Here is a 22,324-nt window from a genome sequence, read left to right as displayed (position 1 = left end):
GACATTTACCCCTCTATCTTGTGTTTGATTGGTTTTGTTTTCAAAGGGCATCTGCTCACCTCTCAAAGTAATGGAACTGTCAACGTAATTTTCCTGTAGCACTTGACAGCAACATGCCACAACTCCTGGATCTAAGCCACACTTAAGATAAACTACCAGCATGCTGTCCCCCACTTCCTGTCATTAGCAAAAGACATAAATAACTTTCTTAAAATCAACACACATACTTCAAACTAGCAAGTCACATTGATCCTATCAGAGCAGCAGCTCAGTCCAACTGTGCCTTTGACTCAGGAGTTCCTGAGTCCCAGGCCCACCAGAGACTGTTTGATGGAGCTGAGCATGGGGCCCAGGTCTTTAACAGTCCCCGGTGGCTTTAAAGTGCAGCCAAGGGACAAAACAACTATTTTAGGCCATGCTTTTTTAAAATGAATACCCATGGAAAATTTGGACCTTCCCAACTTAATTTTTATTGTGGCCTGCCCTGAATCCGAGATTGTCTTTGCTGAAGTCCTTCCTCCTCAGTTTTTTAGCTTATGTGTTGACAGCATGTGTGCCGCAGAGACAGTTGCCTCACATATCTTCAGAGAATTGTCCAGGCCCCCATAGACTCTAGATTCTCAACCTCCTAACATAGAATGCTGTGTACTTTCTTTCTTTTTTTTCTTTTTTTCTTGGTTTTGGTTTTGAGATAGGCTCTCTCTATTATGTAATTTTGACTGTCCTGGAACTTCCCTTATAGACCAGCCTGACTGAAACTCACAGAGATTCACCTGCTTCTGCCTCCCAGGTGTTGGGATTAAAGGCGTGTGTGCCACCACACCTGTCGATGTTGTAGTACTTTAGTAGAACCTGTATCCTTTAAATCTGGATTACTTCTAATACATAATACAACATAAATATTCTGTATGTGGTTGTTATTGCTGTGTTGTTTAAGGAGTAATCAGAAAGAAAATCTCTACATGTGTTCAACAGAGTTACAACCATTGTTGACCTAACTATACTAGCCACCTGAGGCCAGTTGAACCCAAGGATGCAGATCCCACAGATATGAAGTAAGGATGACATCTAGTGCTGTCTTAACTATAATCATCTGGTGACATTAACCAAACTAACAGATCCCAAATGTAGTCATTTGATATAATTTCTTTTAAAAAGCACTATTTGATATTCTGAATGTAGAAGAACTACCTTTAATTGTATGCTAAATCAGACTTTAGTCTTCATTAGAGTTGACTCTCTATTAATAGACTGTACCCAAAGATAGAGAAGTCACATGACAGGAAACTCATGAATATGTATCTCATTTGCACTTTATAAAAGCCATACGATGCAAAACTTTTGGTGCAGGCCCACAGCCATAACTGCTTAGGAGGTTGGAGTGGGAGGATCTCAAGTTCTTGGGTAACTTAGACCTTGCCTCAAAAGGTGAAAAGAGAGCTGGAGACATAGCTAAGTGGTAAAGTACCTGTCTTGCATGCACAAGGCCTAGATTCAATAACTTAGTCCCCAGTGCCACAAAAAGAAGGGGACAGCAATAAAAGGGACAGAAAATATAAAGTAAGGGAAAGCAGAGAAAGCAACCCTCAGTTGTCAGATACAGCACTGACAGTAGTAACTTTCAGTCTTGACAAGTTTCTTCATGTGCAGAGAAAATTTTTAGTAACACTATCGACTGCCTGGATGTTCTACAGATTTTAAAAGTTTGTTTTTAAATTCATACTCATTGTTTCTAAGTGAGAAATATGCTATATATAAAGTTGAGATCTACCATACTATTCACTCCTATTTTTCTTCTGTCTTCTGAGATAACCACTCTAGAAATATTAATAGCCTTCTAAATTTTTGCCTAGGCAATTTGGAGTGCAAGTACATATGTGAGCACACACATACACACATACACACACACATACACACACACACACACACACACACACACACACACACAAAGGCAGCACCATAGAGGGATAAGGAATCCAGACCCCAGAACCAATTCATAAAAAATTTTGGCTGTCTTTGGACTGGCTGTGTAACTTTGAAAAAATTAGTAATGGGGTGTGTGTGTGTGTGTGTGTGTGTGTGTGTGTGTGTGTGTGTCTGTGTGACAATACCTCATATCTCAGGCTAGTCTTTAACTTGCTATATAGCCAAGGCTGACCTTTAACATCTGATCTTCCTGCCTCCCATTCCCACGTGCTGAGATTACAGGTATGCATCATGATTTATGTGTTACAGCCATCAACTGCCAATAGCTCCTTAGCTAGGGGTAGAACTTCATGAGCCTCTTCCTCATCCATAATGGAATTTTGCCTGGCTTGATCCTGTGCAGGTCTGAGTTCATAAATCCAATGGCCCTGTCACATCCAGAAAACATTTCACAACACTCCTCCTCATCCTTCAGCTCCTACATTCTTTCCACTCTTTCTTCCATAGTGTTCCCTGAGCCTTATGGGGAGGAAGTAATAAAGATGTCCCATTTAGGGCTGAGCATTGAATGTCACTTATTTTAATACCTTGACCAGTTATAAATACCTGCACTAGCCACTGCCCACTGCAAAAAGAGACTTCTCTGACTGAAGTTGAAAGCAACACAAACCTATGAGTATAAACATATATTTAGCAAGCAATTTGACAACAAGAGCATTTAGAAAAACAACAATAGTCGATTCCCCTCTGGGGCCTATAACCTCCCCAGCCGCGGGCATTTGACCAAGTTTACAGTGGTAGTCAAATTCTCTCCTGCAGAGAATGCCTCAAATCTAATCAGAAAGTGGTTGCTTGCCTCCATAGTAGTAGTGCCGTTTTGGATTAGTGGGCACATCTTGCCTGGCAGGTTAGTATTGTAGCATGGAGGTTCCCACACTGGGTAAGACCATTGTTATCTTTTCTCTCCCAGTGGCCTGCATAGAACCTTCTAGCACTATAAAAGCTGGCCATCAGGGAGGAAGTTTCCCAGTCAGTCCCAAGTTCAGGTCTCTATGTCCTACAACCAGTGTGTGTAGTCTCTTCAGCAGTAAGGTCACCAACAACTTATGGTGGACAACCTTGAGAAACAGCAATAGCCTGTGTCATTGGTGGGGGAGGGCTGGAACCTCCTGACTGATAACTCATAGGGAGGCATCCCATACCTGGCACTGAAATTTTCATTTACTAATGCATGTCCTCTGTGAATAGCATTTCTATACCTACCGAGCACTTTTATTCAAACTCCCTTTTTGTTGTATTTTTTAAATTATCTTACACAGTAGTGTATTTCCATTACTCTTTTTTATGCATTCTTAGTTTTTCTTGGCTCAGCCCACTCTCCCATCCCCTTTCTAAACCTTTTACCCCAGTATTCCCCCTCTTCTTTCATGTCCCGTGTGTTCTCCTACATCCTCCTCCCTATTAAAGCCTCCCCCACCATAGTCTTCTCTGGCTTCCTGACCTCTACAGACATGCCATGTTAAATATATAAATCTAAGAATTTGAAGTTAGGATCCAGATATGAAAGAGAACATGGGCGAGGCGGTGGTGGCGCACGCCTTTAATCTCCGAACTTGGGAGGCAGAGCCAGGCGGATCTCTGTGAGTTCAAGGCCAGCCTGGGCTACAGAGTGAGTTCTAGGAAAGGTGCAAAGCTATACAGAGAAACCCTGTCTCTGTTGCTAGAGTTTTCCTACCTGGCCCACAGTCAGGACAAATCTCTGTCACCCACCAGTCCCACAGCCGCTCAGACCCAACCAATTAAACACAGAGACTTACATTGCTCACAAACTGTATGGCCATGGCAGGCTTCTTGCTAACTGTTCTTGTATCTTAAATTAGCCCATTTCTATAAATCTATACCTTGCCACGTGGCTCGTGGCTTACCGGCATCTTCACATGCTGCTTGTCATGGTGGCGGCTGGCAGTGTCTCGCTCCGCCTTCCTGTTCTCTCCATTCTCTCTGTTAGTCCCGCCTATACTTCCTGTCTGGCTACTGGCCAATCAGTGTTTTATTTATTGACCAATCAGCAACACATTTGACATACAGACCATCCCACAGCATGTCTCAAAAAAAAAAAAAAAAAAAAAAAGAAAGAAAGAAAAAGAAAAAAAAAGCACATGGACATTTGCCTGAGTCTATGTTCTCTCACTTAGAGTAATATTTTTCCAGTTCCATCCATTTTCCTGCAGATTTCATAATTTTATTTTTTGTTATAGTTGAATAAAATTCTGGCTTGTGTGTGTGTGTATGTGTGTGTACATACCACATCTTCTGTATCCATGAGCTGTTGGGCATCTAGGCAGATTCCATATCCTGGCTGTTGTAAGCACTGAACATGGATATGCAGATATCTCTGCAGTCAGATGTGGAGTCCTTTGGGTGTATGCCCAGGAGTGACACAGCTAGTTCATCTGGTAGTTCTATTTTGGAAAACTTCCACACTGATTTCCATAGTAGCTGCGCCAGTTTATACCCCCTGTTTAATATTTGTGATGACTGCAAATGATAGTGATTAATTTCATATTATACTCTGGCCTGAGCAGGCCTCTTTTTAGATTTTGGTGTTATTTTAAGTCTAGAACTGATTAATTTGTATAAAATTAAATTTGCTCATCTAGCAAATATTTACCGAACACCTGGTGTTTTGCGGGCACTAACCAGGCTTCCAGGGATACAGTGACAATTGGGAAGAATGGGAACGACAGTCCCAGCCTCCTCACAAGGGTCATAGTTGATGAATACATGAAAATACTGTTTGTTCTTCCCCTCTCCCCACCCCCACCTCTGAATGAATCTTGCCATTTGTATTCATGTAGTCAGGCAAACTTCTTCTGTAAAGGGCCTTGAGTATTTTAGGCTATGCAGGCTACATATGGTCTCTCACATAGTCTTTGTTTTGTTAAACATGTAAAAATGTAAAGACTCCTCTTAGCTCACATGCAGTATAAAAACAGCCCTTGAGCCATATTCGAAACAAGCTGTAGTTTATGAACGTGATCTTGAATGTTTGGTTCTGTGGGATTCTAGGAGATGTGTGCTAAAGTATTCCAATGGGCTTGTTTTCGTCTTTCTGGAATCTCCATGTGTGTTCATTGTGTTACTTTGTTTTCTTTGCTTTTTTATTTGTTTGTCTTGTTTTGTTTTGAGACAGGGTCTCATATAACCTGAACTAGCCTTAAACTCCATTATGTAGCCAAGGATGACCTTGATCTTCTGATCCTCTTGCCTCTGCCTCCTAAGTACTGAACTGTGGGCATGTGCCATCATTCCTGGTTCTTTCTAATTGTGTTAGGATCATTCCTTTCCTCACAGTAATTTTTTGTGGTTAAGCCTGCTTTGTGTCCAGTTTTTTCCTTTTCCTGTCACTGAGGCAGCTGGTCTTTTTGGCTGCCTACCTGAAGTTATGTATTGTGGCTTGTATGACCAGAATAATAAGCCATGTGGCTCTCACCATGGCTGAACAGGTCAGATGCCTGAAGCCCAACTGTGCTTCTGTGTTGAGGGTCTCTATCAGATGTGAGCCTTATCTTGGGCCACTGTGGGAACTAAAGCCGACAAGGTGGCCAGGCACATGGTGGGAAAGAGAGCAGCAGTCAGATTAAAGTCTCTCCCACTAGCAGTGTCACGGAGCTCCAGGGCCCACTGGGGCAGTTGTTAAGCAGATCACTTAGTGCTGCAGGGCCTGCCTGTCAACATTTTCCTGACTTTGACCACCGTCACTCTTCTAGCCTCTGGGCAAAGACTCAGAGCAGTCTGTCTCATATGAGCACTGGTAGGCCATAAAAAGCTTGGGGGGGGGAGGGGGGAGACCCTCACTGAAGGGCTGAGCCTTTATGTTTGTTTAGTATTTTATAATCTACCATGGCTGACCTCACTACAGCCATCACCTCCTGCCTTTGCTCCGAGCCCTGCTACTCAGGTCTCAAGATCTTCTGCATCTTACCATAAAACCTGTCCTTGAGAGTTCAACTCCCTGTATTGAGCACAGTGGTCCACACTGACCTGCACCTGCTTCGTGTCTGCTAGAAAGTCTTCATAGCCAGTGTTTTGACATCCCCTGTTCTCGTAGCTGTGTAGGTTTTCTCTTATTCTTTCATTAGTTGGTTATTTCAGTGTAAAGTTTTTATTCTAGTTGAAGCTTACTCTAGTGTTCCATGGGAACATAGTTTAGGAATCATTGACCTTGACTGTTCATTCAATTAAAGACAGTTCACTGTGCTTTTAGACATCAGGCGTGTCATGTGAGACAAAATTGCTGCTATGAGCATAGAATTCCTTCTGTTGTTCTTCTCAACCAGGAGTATTCTTGGTTTATGTTTACAGATGCTGACACCAAAAACAAATAAAAACACTTGGAGTCATCCTTAAACTTCCTCTTTCCCAACAGTCTAATCCATCCACAAATACCATTGGTCCTCCACCAGAATGCATCTAGATCAACCCTTATCTTTGCCTCCATCACCACCTCCCTGAACTGAGTCACATCCTTCTGGTGTGTGTTTTATCAAAGTAGCCTCCTAGCAGATCTTCCTGACCCTAGCCTACAGCAATGACGGTGATCCTGTTAAAGCATGAGTCAGGTCATCCAGTCTCTGTGCAGAACCCTGCAGGGCTGTCTCACCTCATGAAGAGGAGAGACCAGAGTCCTGATGATGCCCTTGTGGCTCTGTGGACTCATTCATCCCTAGCTCTCACTCTGACCTTTCCTCTTCCTTTCCCTACCCATGCTGTTTCATCTTCTCAGGATCCCATGTTGCCCCCATAACTCACTGAGCAATCCCTGTCTCAGAGCCCTTGCACTACTGTGGTCCCTTCTGGGTATACTCCTGCTCTACTGTCCATATGTCTGGCATCTTCCTGTATAGCTTTATTCACTATCCTTGCCAAAAGACCCTCCCTAGCCACCCATATGAACACCACTTTACCCATGCCTTCCTTCCAAGGCCCTCTGCCTTCTTGTTGTTTCCTGCCATAGCAGGTATCCAATCCCCATCACACATTCGTGTGTATTTTTTTTTTATTATTCTCTGTTACTTCTAAAAGCACCTAGAAGAAAGTTTCTTGGACTGGTTTGCTTTTAGCAGTGCTTCCCCTACATAGAACAGGACCTGGACTTTCATGGTGCTAGGACACGGTTGGATGAATAATGAATCCATGTTGCTGTGACCTAACAATTAACACAGGTTGAGTGTCCCGTATTGAAAATACTTGGGACCAGAAGTGTGATCTCAGACTGTTCAGACATTCAGTTTTACACAGTTCTTGTTGGTTGAGTGGTACCAGAAGGTCTGGACTTCAAGGTATTTAGCATGTCTGTTTGCTTTGTGCCCAACAAGTATTGTACAAGCCGGAAGCCACTGAGTTCTAGTCACTTCAGAGCACACAGACAATAAAGTTGTTGCAAAATTTCTATCTATAGAAAACTATGTTTTACCAACTTCTGGATATATTTTGTAATCATTTTACCTTTTTTAGCATAATATACAGTTATTTCATGCTACTTAATGACAGCTTGAAATCCTTTGGGGGAGTGAATGAGTATCTAAGGCCTATACATCTTATTTGTAGATGGAGAGCATCCCAACTCATCAAGACCATACCTGCTTCAGACCTTCCCCAGGTCAGGGCAAAGGTTGCAGCCATGGAAATGTTGAAAGGTCAAAGGGCAGACCTTGGACTCCAGAGGGCCTGGGAAGGCAACTATCTTGCTTCGGTAAGTCCAGGTGAACAGTGTGAATTTGTGCAGTTCTGCAAAGAATGTTTCCCTAAGAATTTACAGAAAGGAGGCTGGATGCTTGAGGCCTGGGTTTCAGCCCCAGCACTGTAAAGCAAAGTTAATATCTTACAGAGAGATGTTTTAAGAAACTAAGTAATTTCTTTGGGAGGTGCTAAATTAAAAGATTTTGTTGCTTTTAAATGTACAGTACTTGATGCATCGTCTACTTTGAAGAGGGTTATATCCACATTTATTAGCATACTCTATAACCTGGCCCTTGACCACTTCAACCTTCCCTTGAATTATTCAGCAGCCATTTTTGTTAAGACAGGGTCTCTCTACAAAGCTCTGACTATTCTGTAATTTACTATGTAGACCAGATTGTCTTCAGACTCACAGAGATCCACCTGCCTCTGCTTCCTGGGTACTGGGATTAAAGGCGTGTACCACAACACCCGGCTTCAGCAGCCATATTTTTTTTTATTCTGTGTGTCTTTCACATCATGTATCTTGATCCCATTCATTCCCCATCCCTTCCCATCTGCCATCCCACCACTGCACACACACACACACACCCCAAAATAAAACAAAATTCAAGAGAAAAAAGGAAGAAAAATAAAATGGAAAAAATTTAAAATCTCATCTTAGAAGCTTTAGAACAACCCAACAAGTCGGACCATATACCCCTTTGTCCATACATCTCTGCTTGCAAGTGTTCATTGAAAAGAGTCATTGACCTGGTTCATGGCCCCTGGTCTCCACTATGTGATCGATGCTGGGCCCCCACTAGGACTCTTCCTGGACGTCCCTCTGCTGCCCTGTGTTAGGGAAGTCCTACAGCTTTCGGTCAGTGGATCAGGTCCTTTCACATGCTCCAGCAGATCATAGATGGGTGGATGTTGGGGCAGGCCATGTCGTAACCCTGGGTCTGGGCCTGGGCAGCTGTAGGGTTGGTCTGCCAGATGTGAAATGGGGACAGCTCTCCGTGCTTACAACTTTGGGGCTGGCTCACCCACACCTCCACCAACAGGGTTGGCTCTCTTGTGTTGCCCAGGGAAGGTGCAGGGCCCGCTCTCCCTAGTGCTCAGCAGCCATTTTTAATTACATCCTTTATATTATTCCCAAAGCTCCATTTCATCTTCTCTCTTGTTGCCTAATTTAAAGTTTTTAATGGGACCCTTGATATAGTAACACCTTTTTTTAGTCTAACATCTGAGTGAGAGATAAAAGGTATGCTGTAAAACTGTATATGTATAGTTCTAACGCAATATACTGAGCACCTACAGTCTAAGAATTCTTCTGTTGTTCCTTTGTTCTTTCAGAAGCCAGATACACCCCAGACCTCAGGCACTTTCATGCCAGTTGCTAATGAACTGAAACGCAAGGACAAATATATGAACGTCCTCTTTTCCTGTCATGTCCGGAAGGTAAGACGCTCTTGAAGCAGTCTATCTTGGAAGAAGAAGACTGACTGGAAAAAAAAACCCACATGTCTGGGCCACAGTGAAAACGCGGAGTCCCATGCAGCTGGGTGCAGCACCAGTGAGCTTTGTCAGCCTGTGCTGAGGATGTGTTGGAAAGGCTAACATGACCATTTTAGAGTTAGGCTAACGAAGCCTTCCTGAGGGAAAGGAGTAGTCTTGAATAACTACTTTTTTTTTTTCACTTGATTTTTGAGACAAGGTCTTATGTAGCCAAGGCTGGCCTCAGAATTACTATGTAGCCAAGGGTAAGCTTGAACTCCTTCCCAATTGCCTCTCCAGTGCTGTTTTCAGATGTGTGCCACCAGGCCCAGCTTGATCAGCATTTCTTTTTTAAACAGGTTGTGTGCTTCCTTGAGGCCAGGGACTTGTGTTTTACTACAAGTGTATCCTTCACAGCAATCCCAGCCTGCTCTTTATTGAGTCGGTATTTACTACCTTTTACACAGATGTCACTGATACTTTAAACACTAAATTTGGAGGGGCGGAAAGGAAGGCCCACAGTCAAAGCACTTGCTGCTCTTCCAGAGAACCTGAATTTGGTTCCCAGCCCCTGTGTCTCTCACTATCCCCTGTAATTCCAGCCTCAGGGTCACCTGACACCACTGGCCTCCATGGGCACCTGCACTCAAACACATACCATACACAGACACACAATTATGTAAAATAGAGGGAGAGAAGAAATTAGAGTAATTATAAAAGAAGTTTATAAAGTAATCCCAATACAGTTCTGTATGTTAATGAAATCATGCATTGGCTTAACAAAAGATACTGTTGTAAATGTGGCACCATATAAAGAAGAAATTTAAAGGTAGCAAAGACCTTAGAACAAACATTTTGTTTCAAATCTTAAGAAAAATATTTAGTTCCAGTATATGATTCAGATCAGAGTAATGAAATACGGGTTTCCAGCTCTAAGTTTGGCACTTTGAAATATTGATAGTAAGGAGTGTTGCAGGGATTTAGGGGAACACTGTTGCCTGGAGTATTAGATCATTTTGAGTAGGCAATTTGGCATAGCTATCAAAATTTTAAACGTCCATACTTGCTTACTTCAAAACTCCACATCTTAGATTTACCTTAAAATATATTTCTATAGCTGTACATATGAGCTTGTAGTGGTAGCTGATAAAAGTTAGTTCAGTAAACTGTGAATGTACACAGTAAGACTATAGTGTAGCTGGTTTAAATGAATAGAGAAAGGATACACATGGGAAAAGAAAGGGCAAGAAGTATCAAATGATAGTTTTTAAGATAGTGAATATCAGCAAGGAAAAGACAAAGATCCCTGAAATAGTGAGATGAACTGGGGTATGGCAGTGGTGGAGGACTATTTCAGCATGTGCAAGGCTACATTCCATCCCTCACACCACAGAAGAAAATGGGGAAAGTGAAGAGACTGGCCTCCACTAGACAGTCAGTGTCTCAGGGCTTTCCAATCCATGGGTGAGCAGAGGAGCCATGGCACAGCCAAGTGGATTCCCTAATTGAAAAGACAGCTGGGAGCTGGGAAGGACTGAAGCAGACCTCCAGAGGAGACGTAGAGCGAAGAGCAGAGTAGAAGAAAAGAGAATGCTGCATGGAAAGGATTCCTGAGATGTTTAGACGGTCTGGTTTAGACATCAGGTACAAGACACGTACAGAAGGAAACCACTATTGGTTGGGCAAGGACCACCCCCACCCCCACCCCCTAGAGGAGAGGTCACAGTGCTGGTGCTCAGTTAGGTCACACAAACTGGAGACCTCAGGAGCACCAGGTAAGAGCCCTGACAAGGCTCTGCAGCAGAGCGGGAAGTGATTAGCCCTGCTCGTCCTCTAGAAGAAACCTGAAAAGCACTTCTAGAAAGGATCAAAGGTCTCTAAGTGGCCTATTAGCACAAAAGAAAAAGTTCAAAACATTTATAGAAATATCCAGCGTTCAAAGGTAAAAGTCAGAATGCATAACATCCATCAACAAGCTTACAGACAAGACCTTGACTTGATAAAGATATGAAAATTCAGTCATCCCAAAAGACACAGACAAGAGCATTGAGGCAATTATTAACACATTATTTTATATATTCAAAAAGCTAGAGGGAAGATCGGACATGTTTAATAAATACCTTGAAGACTTTTAAATGACTGACAGTTGAACTTACAAACATAAAAAATATGAGAGAAAAATGCAGTCAATAGGATTAACAATAGATTAGACCTTGAAGAAGAAAGATTAGGGGTTTGGACTGAAATGGCTCAGCTGGGAAAGGTGTTTGCTGCCCAGTCCTGGTGTCCTGTGAGTTCAGTCCCTGAAATTCAAGTAAAGGTGAAAGGAGATAAAGGACTCCACAAGAGATGTCCCCCAACCTCCCACATGTGCACCTTTGGCACATGCACTCACAACAAAAATAAATTGACAGTTTCTTTAAAAGAAAACTTAGTGGATTGAAGAGATATCAGTAAAACTACCCACACTAAACACACCCAAAACAACAAAACACAACCCAAATAAAGCCTTAAGAAAAATCATGTAGCTATCTGACTTCTTGTGGGACCCATGTAAATAGACGTGAAGATCCTAGGCACTGTCTTTAGAGAGAGAGGGAGGGAGGGGGTCAGAAGCACTGGAGCAAGAGCAATTACCCTAGAATTGAATGCCCAGTAAATATATCTTTCAAGAACTGGTGTCGGGCTTTTCCGGGTACATCTGAGGGTGAATGCTGTAGGGAGAGTCAGAAGACATCATTCAGGCAGGAAGGAGAAGAGGAAATGTGTAAGGCTTTATGCTGTCCACAGAGTATAGTAGTATCAGGAGAAAATCAGGCATTATAACTGTGTTGTACAATCCTGGCAAAACCAAAAGTAACAAAACAAGTTGTTGTTAAGGAGTCAAGAAAGGCTACAGGGAGCTGGAGAGATGGCTCAGGGCTTAAAGAGCACTGCTGCAGACCGGGGTTCATTCCCAGCACTCACATGGTGGCTCACAACCGTCAGGAACTATTCTGGCCTCCATGGGCACCAGACATACACTTGGTGCACATACATACATGCAGACAAAACACACATATGCATAAAATAAATCTTAAAAAAGAAAGACATCGAGATGAGAGGGTGGGGCTTAGTGGTAGAATGCTCGCCTAGCGTGTCTAAAAAATGCAGAATTGTGGGACGGGAAGCAAAGAATAAATGGGACAAATAAATATGTTGAAAGATAATAAATTTAAACCTAACCCATTGACCATCATATTAAATGTCAATGGTCTAGCCACCACAATTAAAAGGAAATGTTGTACCCTCTTGCCCCATGGAAGCTTTCACCATCTGGGAAGCTCTCCAAGCGTCCAGGGTTCACGGAGGTTCCATTGCGTAGGCAGAATTGTTTAGATCACTGTTGACTGGTAATTAGTCCCTAGCAGTAGCCTTTCTCCTCTCTCTGAAGGTGGTTGGGGAGGAGAGCTACTGAATGGAAGTTCAGCCTTCTAATCATGCCCTGGTCTTGGCAACCAGCCTCCGTGACTACTATTACAAGGGCTTTGTGAACTCTCTGTATTGGGAGCCAGGGCAACAATACAAGTTGAACATTCAGAATCTCAAATGTTGTGAAATCTGAACATCTTGAGTGCTGGCATGACATTCAGAATGGTTCAGATTTTGCGGTGTCGTGGTCAGCGTTGGAACGTTCTAAAGAAGGGTTCAAGTTCAAGTGATATGAACAACAGGACAGCAGACTCAGCCTGAAGTAAATGTCGTTGAGGAAAATTCACAACATCATCAGCCAGTCTCTACACTCCAGATTCTAGTTCTGAACTCTGGAATTCAGGAACTCTGTTCTGTTAAATAGACCTAGGGCTAGTGACACAATCAAGAGAAGACTTGTTATCCAGGTGTACACACCAACACAAAAGAGTTTCAGTCATATTTCCTGTTTGTGGATACAACACAGGAATGTACCTGTACCACCACCTAGGGAGTGAGGGTATACTCACTCTCATTTCTGATATCATGGTATCTGGCAATCAGAACAGTTAAAGAGAGTCAGGTGGTTCTGAGAACCTGACCATCTGTAGAAAAGCCTGGTGCGGCCGGGCAGTGGCGCACGCCTTTAATCCCAGCACTCCAGAGGCAGAGCCAGGCAGATCTCTATGAGTTCGAGGCCATCCTGGTCTACAGAGTGAGATCCAGGACAGGCACCAAAACTACACAGAGGAACCCTGTCTCGAAAAACCAAAAGACAGAAAGAAAAGCCTGGTGCAATGACTGCCTCTCATTCCAGGGAGGACAGTTTAATGTCTGTCATTTTCGTCCTGATGAGTAAACACTGAAGAATTCTTATTGATAGTCCTGTATTTCTTTTTTTTTTTTTTTTTTTTTTTTTTTTTTTTTTTTTGGTTTTTCGAGACAGGGTTTCTCTGTGTAGTTTTGCACCTTTCCTGGAACTCACTTGGTAGCCCAGGCTTAGTCCTGTATTTCTAAGCTCAATCCCAAACACCCTTCTTCGTGCTTGCTCCTCTGTAGAATCTTTCAGTCCCAAAGGAGCACCAAGGCAAACTTGATACGCTTCCAAAAAGCTCCCTCTTGGTGCTTTGATTATTTTGAAGCAGCTGCTTCCCGCTACCGACAGTTATCCTACAGTGTTCTTTAAGGTGAGAGCTACTGCAAATAGCTCCTGTCAGCACTCCGCTTGCTCTGCGCTGCTGACTGGGGAGCAGCTTTATCACAGACCCCCTGTGGAAACCCTGAACCTATAAACAACTGCCTTGAAGTGCTGAGGGATTTTCTTTCTGGGATGAGGATTTTCACTTTAGGTACAAGAAACAAGGTGAAGTTTTATCTAATTCCGGGTCTGCGATCCAGCTTTGCTATTACTTTGAGAAAACAAATAGGAAGTAAAAGTAGTGTTCCCATACTGTACTGACGTTAAGCAGGAACTCACTGTGTACGTTGAAGGTTTTCCCTTCTGTGTCGATAGAGCCACGTTAAGCAGTCTGCAGCTTTTTTTGCTGCTAGACATGATGTCTTTCACACTTACCTGACCCATGTTTTAAGATGATTTGAGTTGCTGAAACAGAAGGTAAATATTTGTTAGTCTCTGTAGAAACTGAATTTTATTCATATGAAAGAATATTTCTGAACAGCTTCAGTACAATTTCTGCTTTGAGGGTTTTTTTTTTCCTCGTTTTTAGATTAACTCATATATCACCGAAAGAACATGTGGCCTTTTTGTCTCAACTCAAATCATCTTGTGAGATTGGGTAACAGGGTTTTAAAATTATATTCTTTTGTACCTCATTTGTTTGTTTCTCCATATGATTCCATGAAAGATTAGGGGCATTATTTCTACCTTTTATTTAGGTTCTATGCTAGATATTCTCTGATCTACATAGCACAAGGATGATGAAAATGATGATGATGTTTTCCAAACTGGCTTTCATAGAACCAGTGTTTTGTTGAATATTAATAGGTATTTGTTTTAAAAGAATTACATAGATAAAATGTATGTACTGTGAAAATGCTGGGTTAAACATACTGCTTACATGCAAAATTCTCAGAACCTTTGATAACTTTCTAAGCTATGGATATCATAGTGGGAACTGTAGTTTGTAAGTATTTATCCAGCAAGACAGACCATGGAACCTTTCCTCTTACAAAGTTCTGCATAAAGCCAGTGCTGTGCAGAACAGCTAAGTGGATCTCCACACTCAGTGCTTCAGATCTTCTGGGAAGTACCAGTTGTCCATCCTGGCAAAAACAGATGCCATGCAGTTATCCTCCAAGAACACAAACTATACGCTTATCACGTAAAGTCTATTTTAATCATAGGCACAACTTGCTGTCATGTTGAAGACTAAAAAACATGCTTTTATTATAGAATAACTGTTTAGAGAATTGACTGATGGCTAAAACTAGGCAAAAGAGATAAGGTAAATTTCCATGTCAAGTTTGAGTTTTAGTTTGCTACATTCTGTCTATAGTGCACTGTCCTGCCCTGCCTGTCTGAATACAACTATCTGAATATCCTACCAAAGCACAGTGTTTTCAGATTAACCTCACACTTCTTCGTTGGTATCTTGGAAATAAGAGCGGGGAGAGGGTGCAAAGACTGTAGAGAATATACGTGTGAATGATATAGTATATCACAGTGTGCTTTCTGTTGGGGTAGAGCTTGCTTGTGCTTGTTTTTTGTCTGCTTGTCTTTCTCAATCAGTGAGAAGCTTGACATTGTAGAGGTTCAGAAAAATGTTGGGGCTGAAGAGATAGATAGCTCAGAGGTTAAGAGCACATACTGATCTTGCAAAGGATCCAGGCTCAGTTCCTAACATCCATATCATTCAGCTCACAACTGCCTGTAACTCCAGTCTCAGGGGATCAACAGCCTCTGGCCTTCAAGGGCACCTGCATCCACATGGTGCACATAAACTCACACAGGCACACACACACACACACACACACACACACACACACACACACACACACATTAAATAAACAAATAAATGAATAAACCTGTTTTTAAATGTTAATCCAGGTACATTGATTAAAATATTATCTGAAATACCCTAACAAGCCACAATATGTACAATGTACCATGGTTAATTTTATCTCTTAGGAAAACAAAGTAGCTATAAATTAGGGTATTCTCTGACTCTCTGTCTAGTAAAGTAGTGCTCTGCAGAAACAAGAGTATTTTTTTCATAATGTCATTTTTGTTTTCTTCATATTTTTATTTTCATTTATTGCTTATGGCACTCATCCCCAAATACTAATCTCAGATTCTTATGATAGCCCAGAGCTTCAGGCATAAGTGGTATAGATTGGATTATCTGTTAATTACTGAGTTAAATTAGTTCTTTATTTGTTCTAGATACAAGTCCCTTATCAGACAGGTGATTCACAGAACCTTTTCTCCCTGTCTGTGGGTAGTTCTATCATTTCCTTGACAGAGTCTAGATTTCATACTTCTAGTCCCCAAATTCTACATTTGCTGTGTTTTCCCTTTTAAGATGTAAAAAAAAAAAAAAAAAAAAAAAAAAAAAAAAAAAAAAAAAAAAAAAATTGTATTGCCAAACTCTATACATCTATACATCTGAAAACTACTGTTCCTTTGAAATCATAGAGTGCCATCCATAGTGACCTTCTACTGAGATTTCATCTCCATAGTCAGCCACCTCTGAACCTAGGCATTTCCAAACTTACAGCTTGGCTCCATTTTTTATAAGATACTATGGCTTATTGGTTTGTTTTCTTACAGGTGAATCGATTTAGTAAGGTAGAAGACCGAGCAATTTTTGTCACTGACCGTCACCTGTATAAAATGGACCCTACTAAGCAGTACAAAGTGATGAAGACTATCCCTCTGTACAATGTAAGTATGCATCAAATAAAATACTCCTATTTCATAGACAGAGGCTGAAGAGCTACACATACGACTTCTGTGGCTTTGGGGACCCCATGTCTTCCTGGGATTTTATACCAATTTTGTGTTGTGCCAAAGCACAGTTTTCTATAATAGGATTCAAAGTTTCTGATAAAGTAACTAAAACATTTTTAAGGATAAGAACAGTGGTTCTGTGCCAGGTGTGGTGGCACAAGCCTTTAATCCCAGTGCTCTAGAGGCAGAGGTGGATCTCTGTGAGTTTGAGGCCAGCCTAGTTTACAAAGTGAGTTCTCGGACAGCCAAAGCTGTTGTTACACAGTGAAACCCTGTCTCGAAAAAACCTCAGGAAAAAAAAAGAAAAAGAGGAGTTCTGGATTCAAAGTTTCTGATAGAGTAACCAAAGCATTTTTTAAAAATAAGAAGAGTGGTTCTATGTGATATCTATTCCTACTGTAACATACTGTTTAAATGTGTTTGTACATAATGCATTTTCTTATTTACTTTTATAAATGATGTGTGTCTGTGTGGGTATACATGTGGGCAAGGGTGCACACAAGAGGTCAGGTGTTGTTCCACAGGAGCCATCCTTGGTTTTGGAGAGAGGGTCTCACTGACCTAGAGCTCACCAAGTAGCCCCCAGGGACCTTCCTGTCTCCACTTCCCCAGTGCCAGGATTACAAATGTACACCACTCCGCCCAGTGTGTGTGTGTGTGTGTGTGTGTGTGTGTGTGTGTGTGTGTGTGTGTGTGTGTTTTAGTTACATGCATGTGTGAATGTGCATGTGGAAGCCTCAATCACTCTTTCCACCTTATTCATTGAAGGTAGGGTCTCTCAATCAAACCCAGAGCTCACTGATAGAGCCAATCTTGCTCAGAGCCCTATCTCTGCCATCAAAGGCTCAAATTACTGGTGGGCCACTATGCCCACTGGGCATTTGCATGGGTTTCTGAGGTTTCAAACTTCAGTATTCATACTTATACAATAAACATTTTAACTACTAAGCAATCTCCCCAGCCCCAACTACTACTGTTTTAAATTATGAGATTTATGTAGCTCCTAAAAGTTAGTTTTTACCAATATATTTTATAACATTAATTTGCTAGTTGTATGATTTCTGATCTAAGTCCACTCTGTAGCTCACTATTATACCTAGGCTTTCAAATCTATAATCACTTTGACCTGAAACATGAAATTTGTTAGGTATCTTCCTGAATCTCAATATGAAATTTCATTTTTATTGTTGTCTTTGAGACAGGGTCTTGCTAGTCTCAAACTCATGAGTTGATGTGATCCTCCAGAGTAGCCAGGACTACAAGTGTGTGCCACCACATCTGGCTCAGATATTTTTTTCCTGATTAATAGTGTTAGTTTTACATGTGTCTGTTCTGATTCTTTAGAAAACTTCTACTAGACTACTGGATCTTTTAATCTGTGGGGCAATTTTTCTGTCTACTAGTTCTTAAATAGGGAGTCTGTGTTTACACAGTGCTAGGGTCTGTAAGGAGTATTACTTAAAGATGTTTTAAATCCCTTTGGTCCCTGAAAAAAAGAAATAGGAAGCATATTGCTTTGTGGCTTTATTTTTTTACTTCTGAGGTCCTTTGGTAGTAAGGGACAAAAGAGACCAAGCATTCCTGGCTGTGCTGAATGGTTCCTGCATTCATGGATAGCCAGTGTTGTTGGGGTTGGGATTTGGCTTACTGTGGTGCCCTCCATCTCACCCCCACCCTACCACATACATACTCCTCATTTCTTTTCAACAGAAAGGCCAATGGATTGAAGCTAAGAAAAGACCTTAGATGGTATATAACCTTCTTAGCCAAGACCTGCAATCTTATATATCAGCCACAATTTAAGCCTAACAGCCTGCAGACTTAGAGTAGGAGGGATAGGAGGGTAGACAAGGGAAAAATTATACTTTGTCAAAGTCTAAGGAGGTATGAAGCCAAACAAAAATAAATCGTCATGGTATGTGATTTATTTCTTTGCCTTTATTCCTATTAAGGGGAACCCATCAAGTTCATGATATAAATTCAAAAAAATAGTTAAACAACTCTTTAAACTGAAGTGTCTTCCTTTTTTACTTTCAGAGATTTTTTATTTATTTATGTTTATATATGTGTATCTTTGTGTGAATGTGTGCATACATATACCTGGTATCCACAAAGTCCAGAGAGGGAGTTGGTTGTGTGCTACCTGATGTGGGTTCTCAGAACTGAACTCAGGTCTTTAAGAGCAGTCTGGGCTCCTAACCACTGAGCCATCCCTCTAGCCCCCGTCTTCCTTTTTGCATTGACTATAAATAAAAATTGTAAAACCAGTTTACATTTATAGTCATTTTCCCATAAACATTCTCAATGGCATTAACAATTTAATATCATAAAGACTGATGACATTTACTCTAGGAAGGTAGACATCTGAGGGATGGATCCAGTGTTGCAGATGTTCTCAGTGTTCCACTCTTGTCACTTGGTATCCCCATGCCATTTTTGTGCACATCATCCTAATTTCCAGCAGCCATTATCTTTCTCAAGAATCTGCCCTCAGCTGGAGCCCCTGCTCCCTCACATAGATTGGAAATGCAGTGAGCAATGGGCATGGGGGTGTCATACCCAAGGTCCATTTCTTATCACCAAGATCATTTCTCAGAGCAAGCTATGGTTGCCCACAGGAGTAGCCGCCTCTCTTCTCCTGACCCAGGTCCCTCTTCCTTGCCATTGTCTCTGGCCTCCCACATCAACCTTGCTTACTCATCAGCCTCTGCTTCGCACCTGCTCCAGGGAGGAACTAACTGCACAACAGTGGAATGGCTACCTCCTCCTAAGAGGCAAGCTGAGTACAAAGGGGACCTCCAAATGGAGCATCAAGTTTGGTTTGGTTTGGTTTTTAATCTTGAAGTAAATATTGCAAAGTATTAAGCCTGAGTATTTTACTGTCCTTAGGCTGTCACGGTCTAGCTCTCTTAGATAGAAGCCTTTAACTGCTTCAGTTTTAAAATATTTTAAATGCACTTGGGACTATATATGTTCATATTTAAGAATGGTTTGAGCTGAATTTTACTTTTTATGTGATACTAGCCTTGTTTTCATTTCTGTTGTGAGGTCCTCTTAAAGCCATAAATCACCATTTGTGTTATTTCACAAATGGTGATTTATGATGTTTGAGTGTGTATGTTCCATGGGGAAGAGACTTCATTTCCCCATTGCTCATTGGTGTCACACCTACCATAAATTAAGTACTCCACATGTCCTTTTCTGGTTCTGTATCATGATCTATCAGTCTGCTGGTTATCCTGGTACCAGTTAGTATTTTTGCTACAGTTAGGCACAGTTTTATGAATTCTAAGATTACAGTAACTTCCCAGGTCCCTTCCTTTCAAGTTCAAGTCTGGCTGAGGCTGTGTCTCAATAGTAGAGTCCTTGACTTACATGTGAGAGGCCTAGATTGATTCCCCAGCACTGCAAATCAAAACAGAATTCACCCCCATTCCAACCTAACACTCATTCACCACACCACAAGAAGAGAGAGGATGCTGAGGATGGCGACAGAGGGAAGCCTGTCAGGAGGGACGGAGACACTCACATGCAATCTCATGCACAGCCTATTCATTCCCCCCTAACCCCTTGGGAACCACTGACCATTTTCCTGTCTCTCTAGTTATACCTTCTCTAAAGTATAACATGTCAGCACCATGTGGGGTGTAGACTTTTCAGATTGGTTTCTTTCACTTGGCGGTAAGCATCTAAGGCTCCCTGTGTCTTTCTGTGGCCTGATGGCTCCTATTTTTTCAATATTGTCTTAAGTTTTTCTATTACTGTGTAGAGACACCATGACCATGGCAACTCTTAGGAAGAAAACATTTAATTGAGGTGGCTTGCTTACAGTTTCAGAGGTTCAGTCCATTATCATCATGACAGGGAGCATGGTAGCATGCAGGCAGACATAGTGCTGGAGCTGAGAATGCTACATCTTTCAGGCAACAGGAAGTCAACTCACAGTCATATTGGGTGGTAATCTGAGTATAGGAAGCCTCAAAGCCTTCCCCCACAGTGACACACTTCCTCCAACAAGTCCATACCCACTCCAACAAAGCCAACAAAGTCTCCTAATAATGCCATTTTCTTTCAAACCACCACAAATATATTCTGTTATTTGGAGATACCACAATATGTTTATCCATTCACTATTGGAGGACATTTTGATTGCTTCTGGTTTGGAGCAGTCATGAATAAATCTACTATAAATATTTGCATGCAGGTTTCTTGTGTGGACATGAGCTCTTGGAACAGTTGAATAAATACCTAGGAGTGTACTTACTCAGTCACGAAGAAGACTCAGTTTAGCTTTGTAGGAACTGCCAGTTTTCTTCCAACATAGCTGTACTATTTTGTATTCGAAGCAGAATGAGAGTGCCTGTTTCTCCACATTCTCACTGTTTGATATTGTCCATTCGTTTGCATTTCACCCATTCTGATCTGTGCATAGCTATATAATGTATTTTATTGCCCTAAAATAATATGACTCAATATTCACTAACTCTCTGTCCTTAACACAACCCCCTCCCTACTCCCTGTTAGTTTATATTAAGGTGGTAAAGGCTATTTTTGTTTGTTTGTTTGTTTGTTTATAAACCTAAGCAAATTTTTTAAGGATACATTTGGCACCTCTCTCCCCTCTGACTAGCAAGCACTGTACAACCATTTGTCATTTAACAGTGGTTCTGGTCAATCATCCCAGGAAAGAGAAAAATAGGACATCATAGCAGATCCTTGAGAATGTTTTCAGCAAACACTGTCCTCACAAATGACATAGTCACATAATAGTAAAAGTGACCTGAGAGAGAAACATTCCAGTTACAGGTGACTCCTTTAGGAGCTAAGTGACTTTCTGTGCACAACACTACGGACATGGGTTAGGGTTTCAGCCAGCTGCAATCTGTGTCGCTGTCAAATCAGTGTCTTCCCTCGGTCACTTTCTGTACCATATTTGTGTATTGTGCTTTCAAATTACAGTATTAGTTCCAATGCATTTGTCCAAAAAGGTTGAAATTTTTGCAAGGGACAGTACAGTCAGGATTTGAGTGTGTTGTGAGTCTGAGAGACTTGTGGCTGCTACTTGATAGGAGAACAAAGGAAGATATTACATTACCTGCATAACTGGAAGTGCTGCATCCCGGGCTTTGATGACCACCCCTGGCTCGGAGAATTATCCTGGGAAATCAGGGTTAAGCTGATGGAAAAGATGGCTCTCCGTGGTTAGGGCATGTTGCTTAAATAAATAAACAAATACTTCTGCCATTCAGGTTCATGTAGACACTAGTGCACCCAGACCAGTGCTCAGGAAGAAGGTTGCCTAGATTGGGCGTAATTTACATAAACATTAAATCTGCCTGCTGCTTTCCAGTAAGCTGAAACACTTAGCCTGAGTGCCACTGGAATTCTTTCACCCTCCTTTTGTTGGTGAATGTTAGTTTTGCCTGATGAATTAGTCTGAAAATGTTTGAATCTGCCCATTAATGTTGTTTTGATATAGATCCTTTTATCAGTATAGGCTTGAGGGCTAAGGAAGTAGCCAATTAATTACTCTCATCCCTCCTTTAGTTCTGTGTGAAATACAAAACAAACAGGGAAGAGGAAAGAGACAATTATCTGAACTGATGTGCAGGTTCCGTAGAGCTCAATGGGCTGTAATTATACCAGACTCCATGCTTTATTACTCTGTTTGACGTGGCTTGCTAGGAAGATTTCATTCTGTTTGGGAGATTGATTGTCCTTTTAACGTAGACAGGAGGTGAGCCCTGTTGAAATCCA

At 41.6% G+C, this 22,324-nt stretch overlaps 1 protein-coding gene across 2 annotated transcripts in view; it reads left to right on the top strand.

The window, feature by feature from the left end:
* Myo1d (myosin ID) overlaps positions 1 to 22,324 on the top strand; it is a 307,146-nt gene that overhangs the window by 181,692 nt on the left and 103,130 nt on the right. For both annotated transcript variants that reach the window (XM_059271334.1, XM_059271332.1), the window contains 3 exons: positions 7,537 to 7,681; positions 9,007 to 9,111; positions 16,388 to 16,501. In XM_059271334.1, coding sequence (XP_059127317.1) covers positions 7,537 to 7,681; positions 9,007 to 9,111; positions 16,388 to 16,501 — 364 coding nt within the window. The remainder of the gene's footprint in view (positions 1 to 7,536; positions 7,682 to 9,006; positions 9,112 to 16,387; positions 16,502 to 22,324) is intronic.

The sequence above is a fragment of the Peromyscus eremicus genome, chromosome 8a (genome assembly GCF_949786415.1).
Source record: "Peromyscus eremicus chromosome 8a, PerEre_H2_v1, whole genome shotgun sequence".
Classification (NCBI taxonomy): Eukaryota; Metazoa; Chordata; class Mammalia; order Rodentia; family Cricetidae; genus Peromyscus; species Peromyscus eremicus.
Note: the sequence above shows the minus strand (reverse complement) of the source record. Positions and strands in the feature narration are given on the sequence as shown.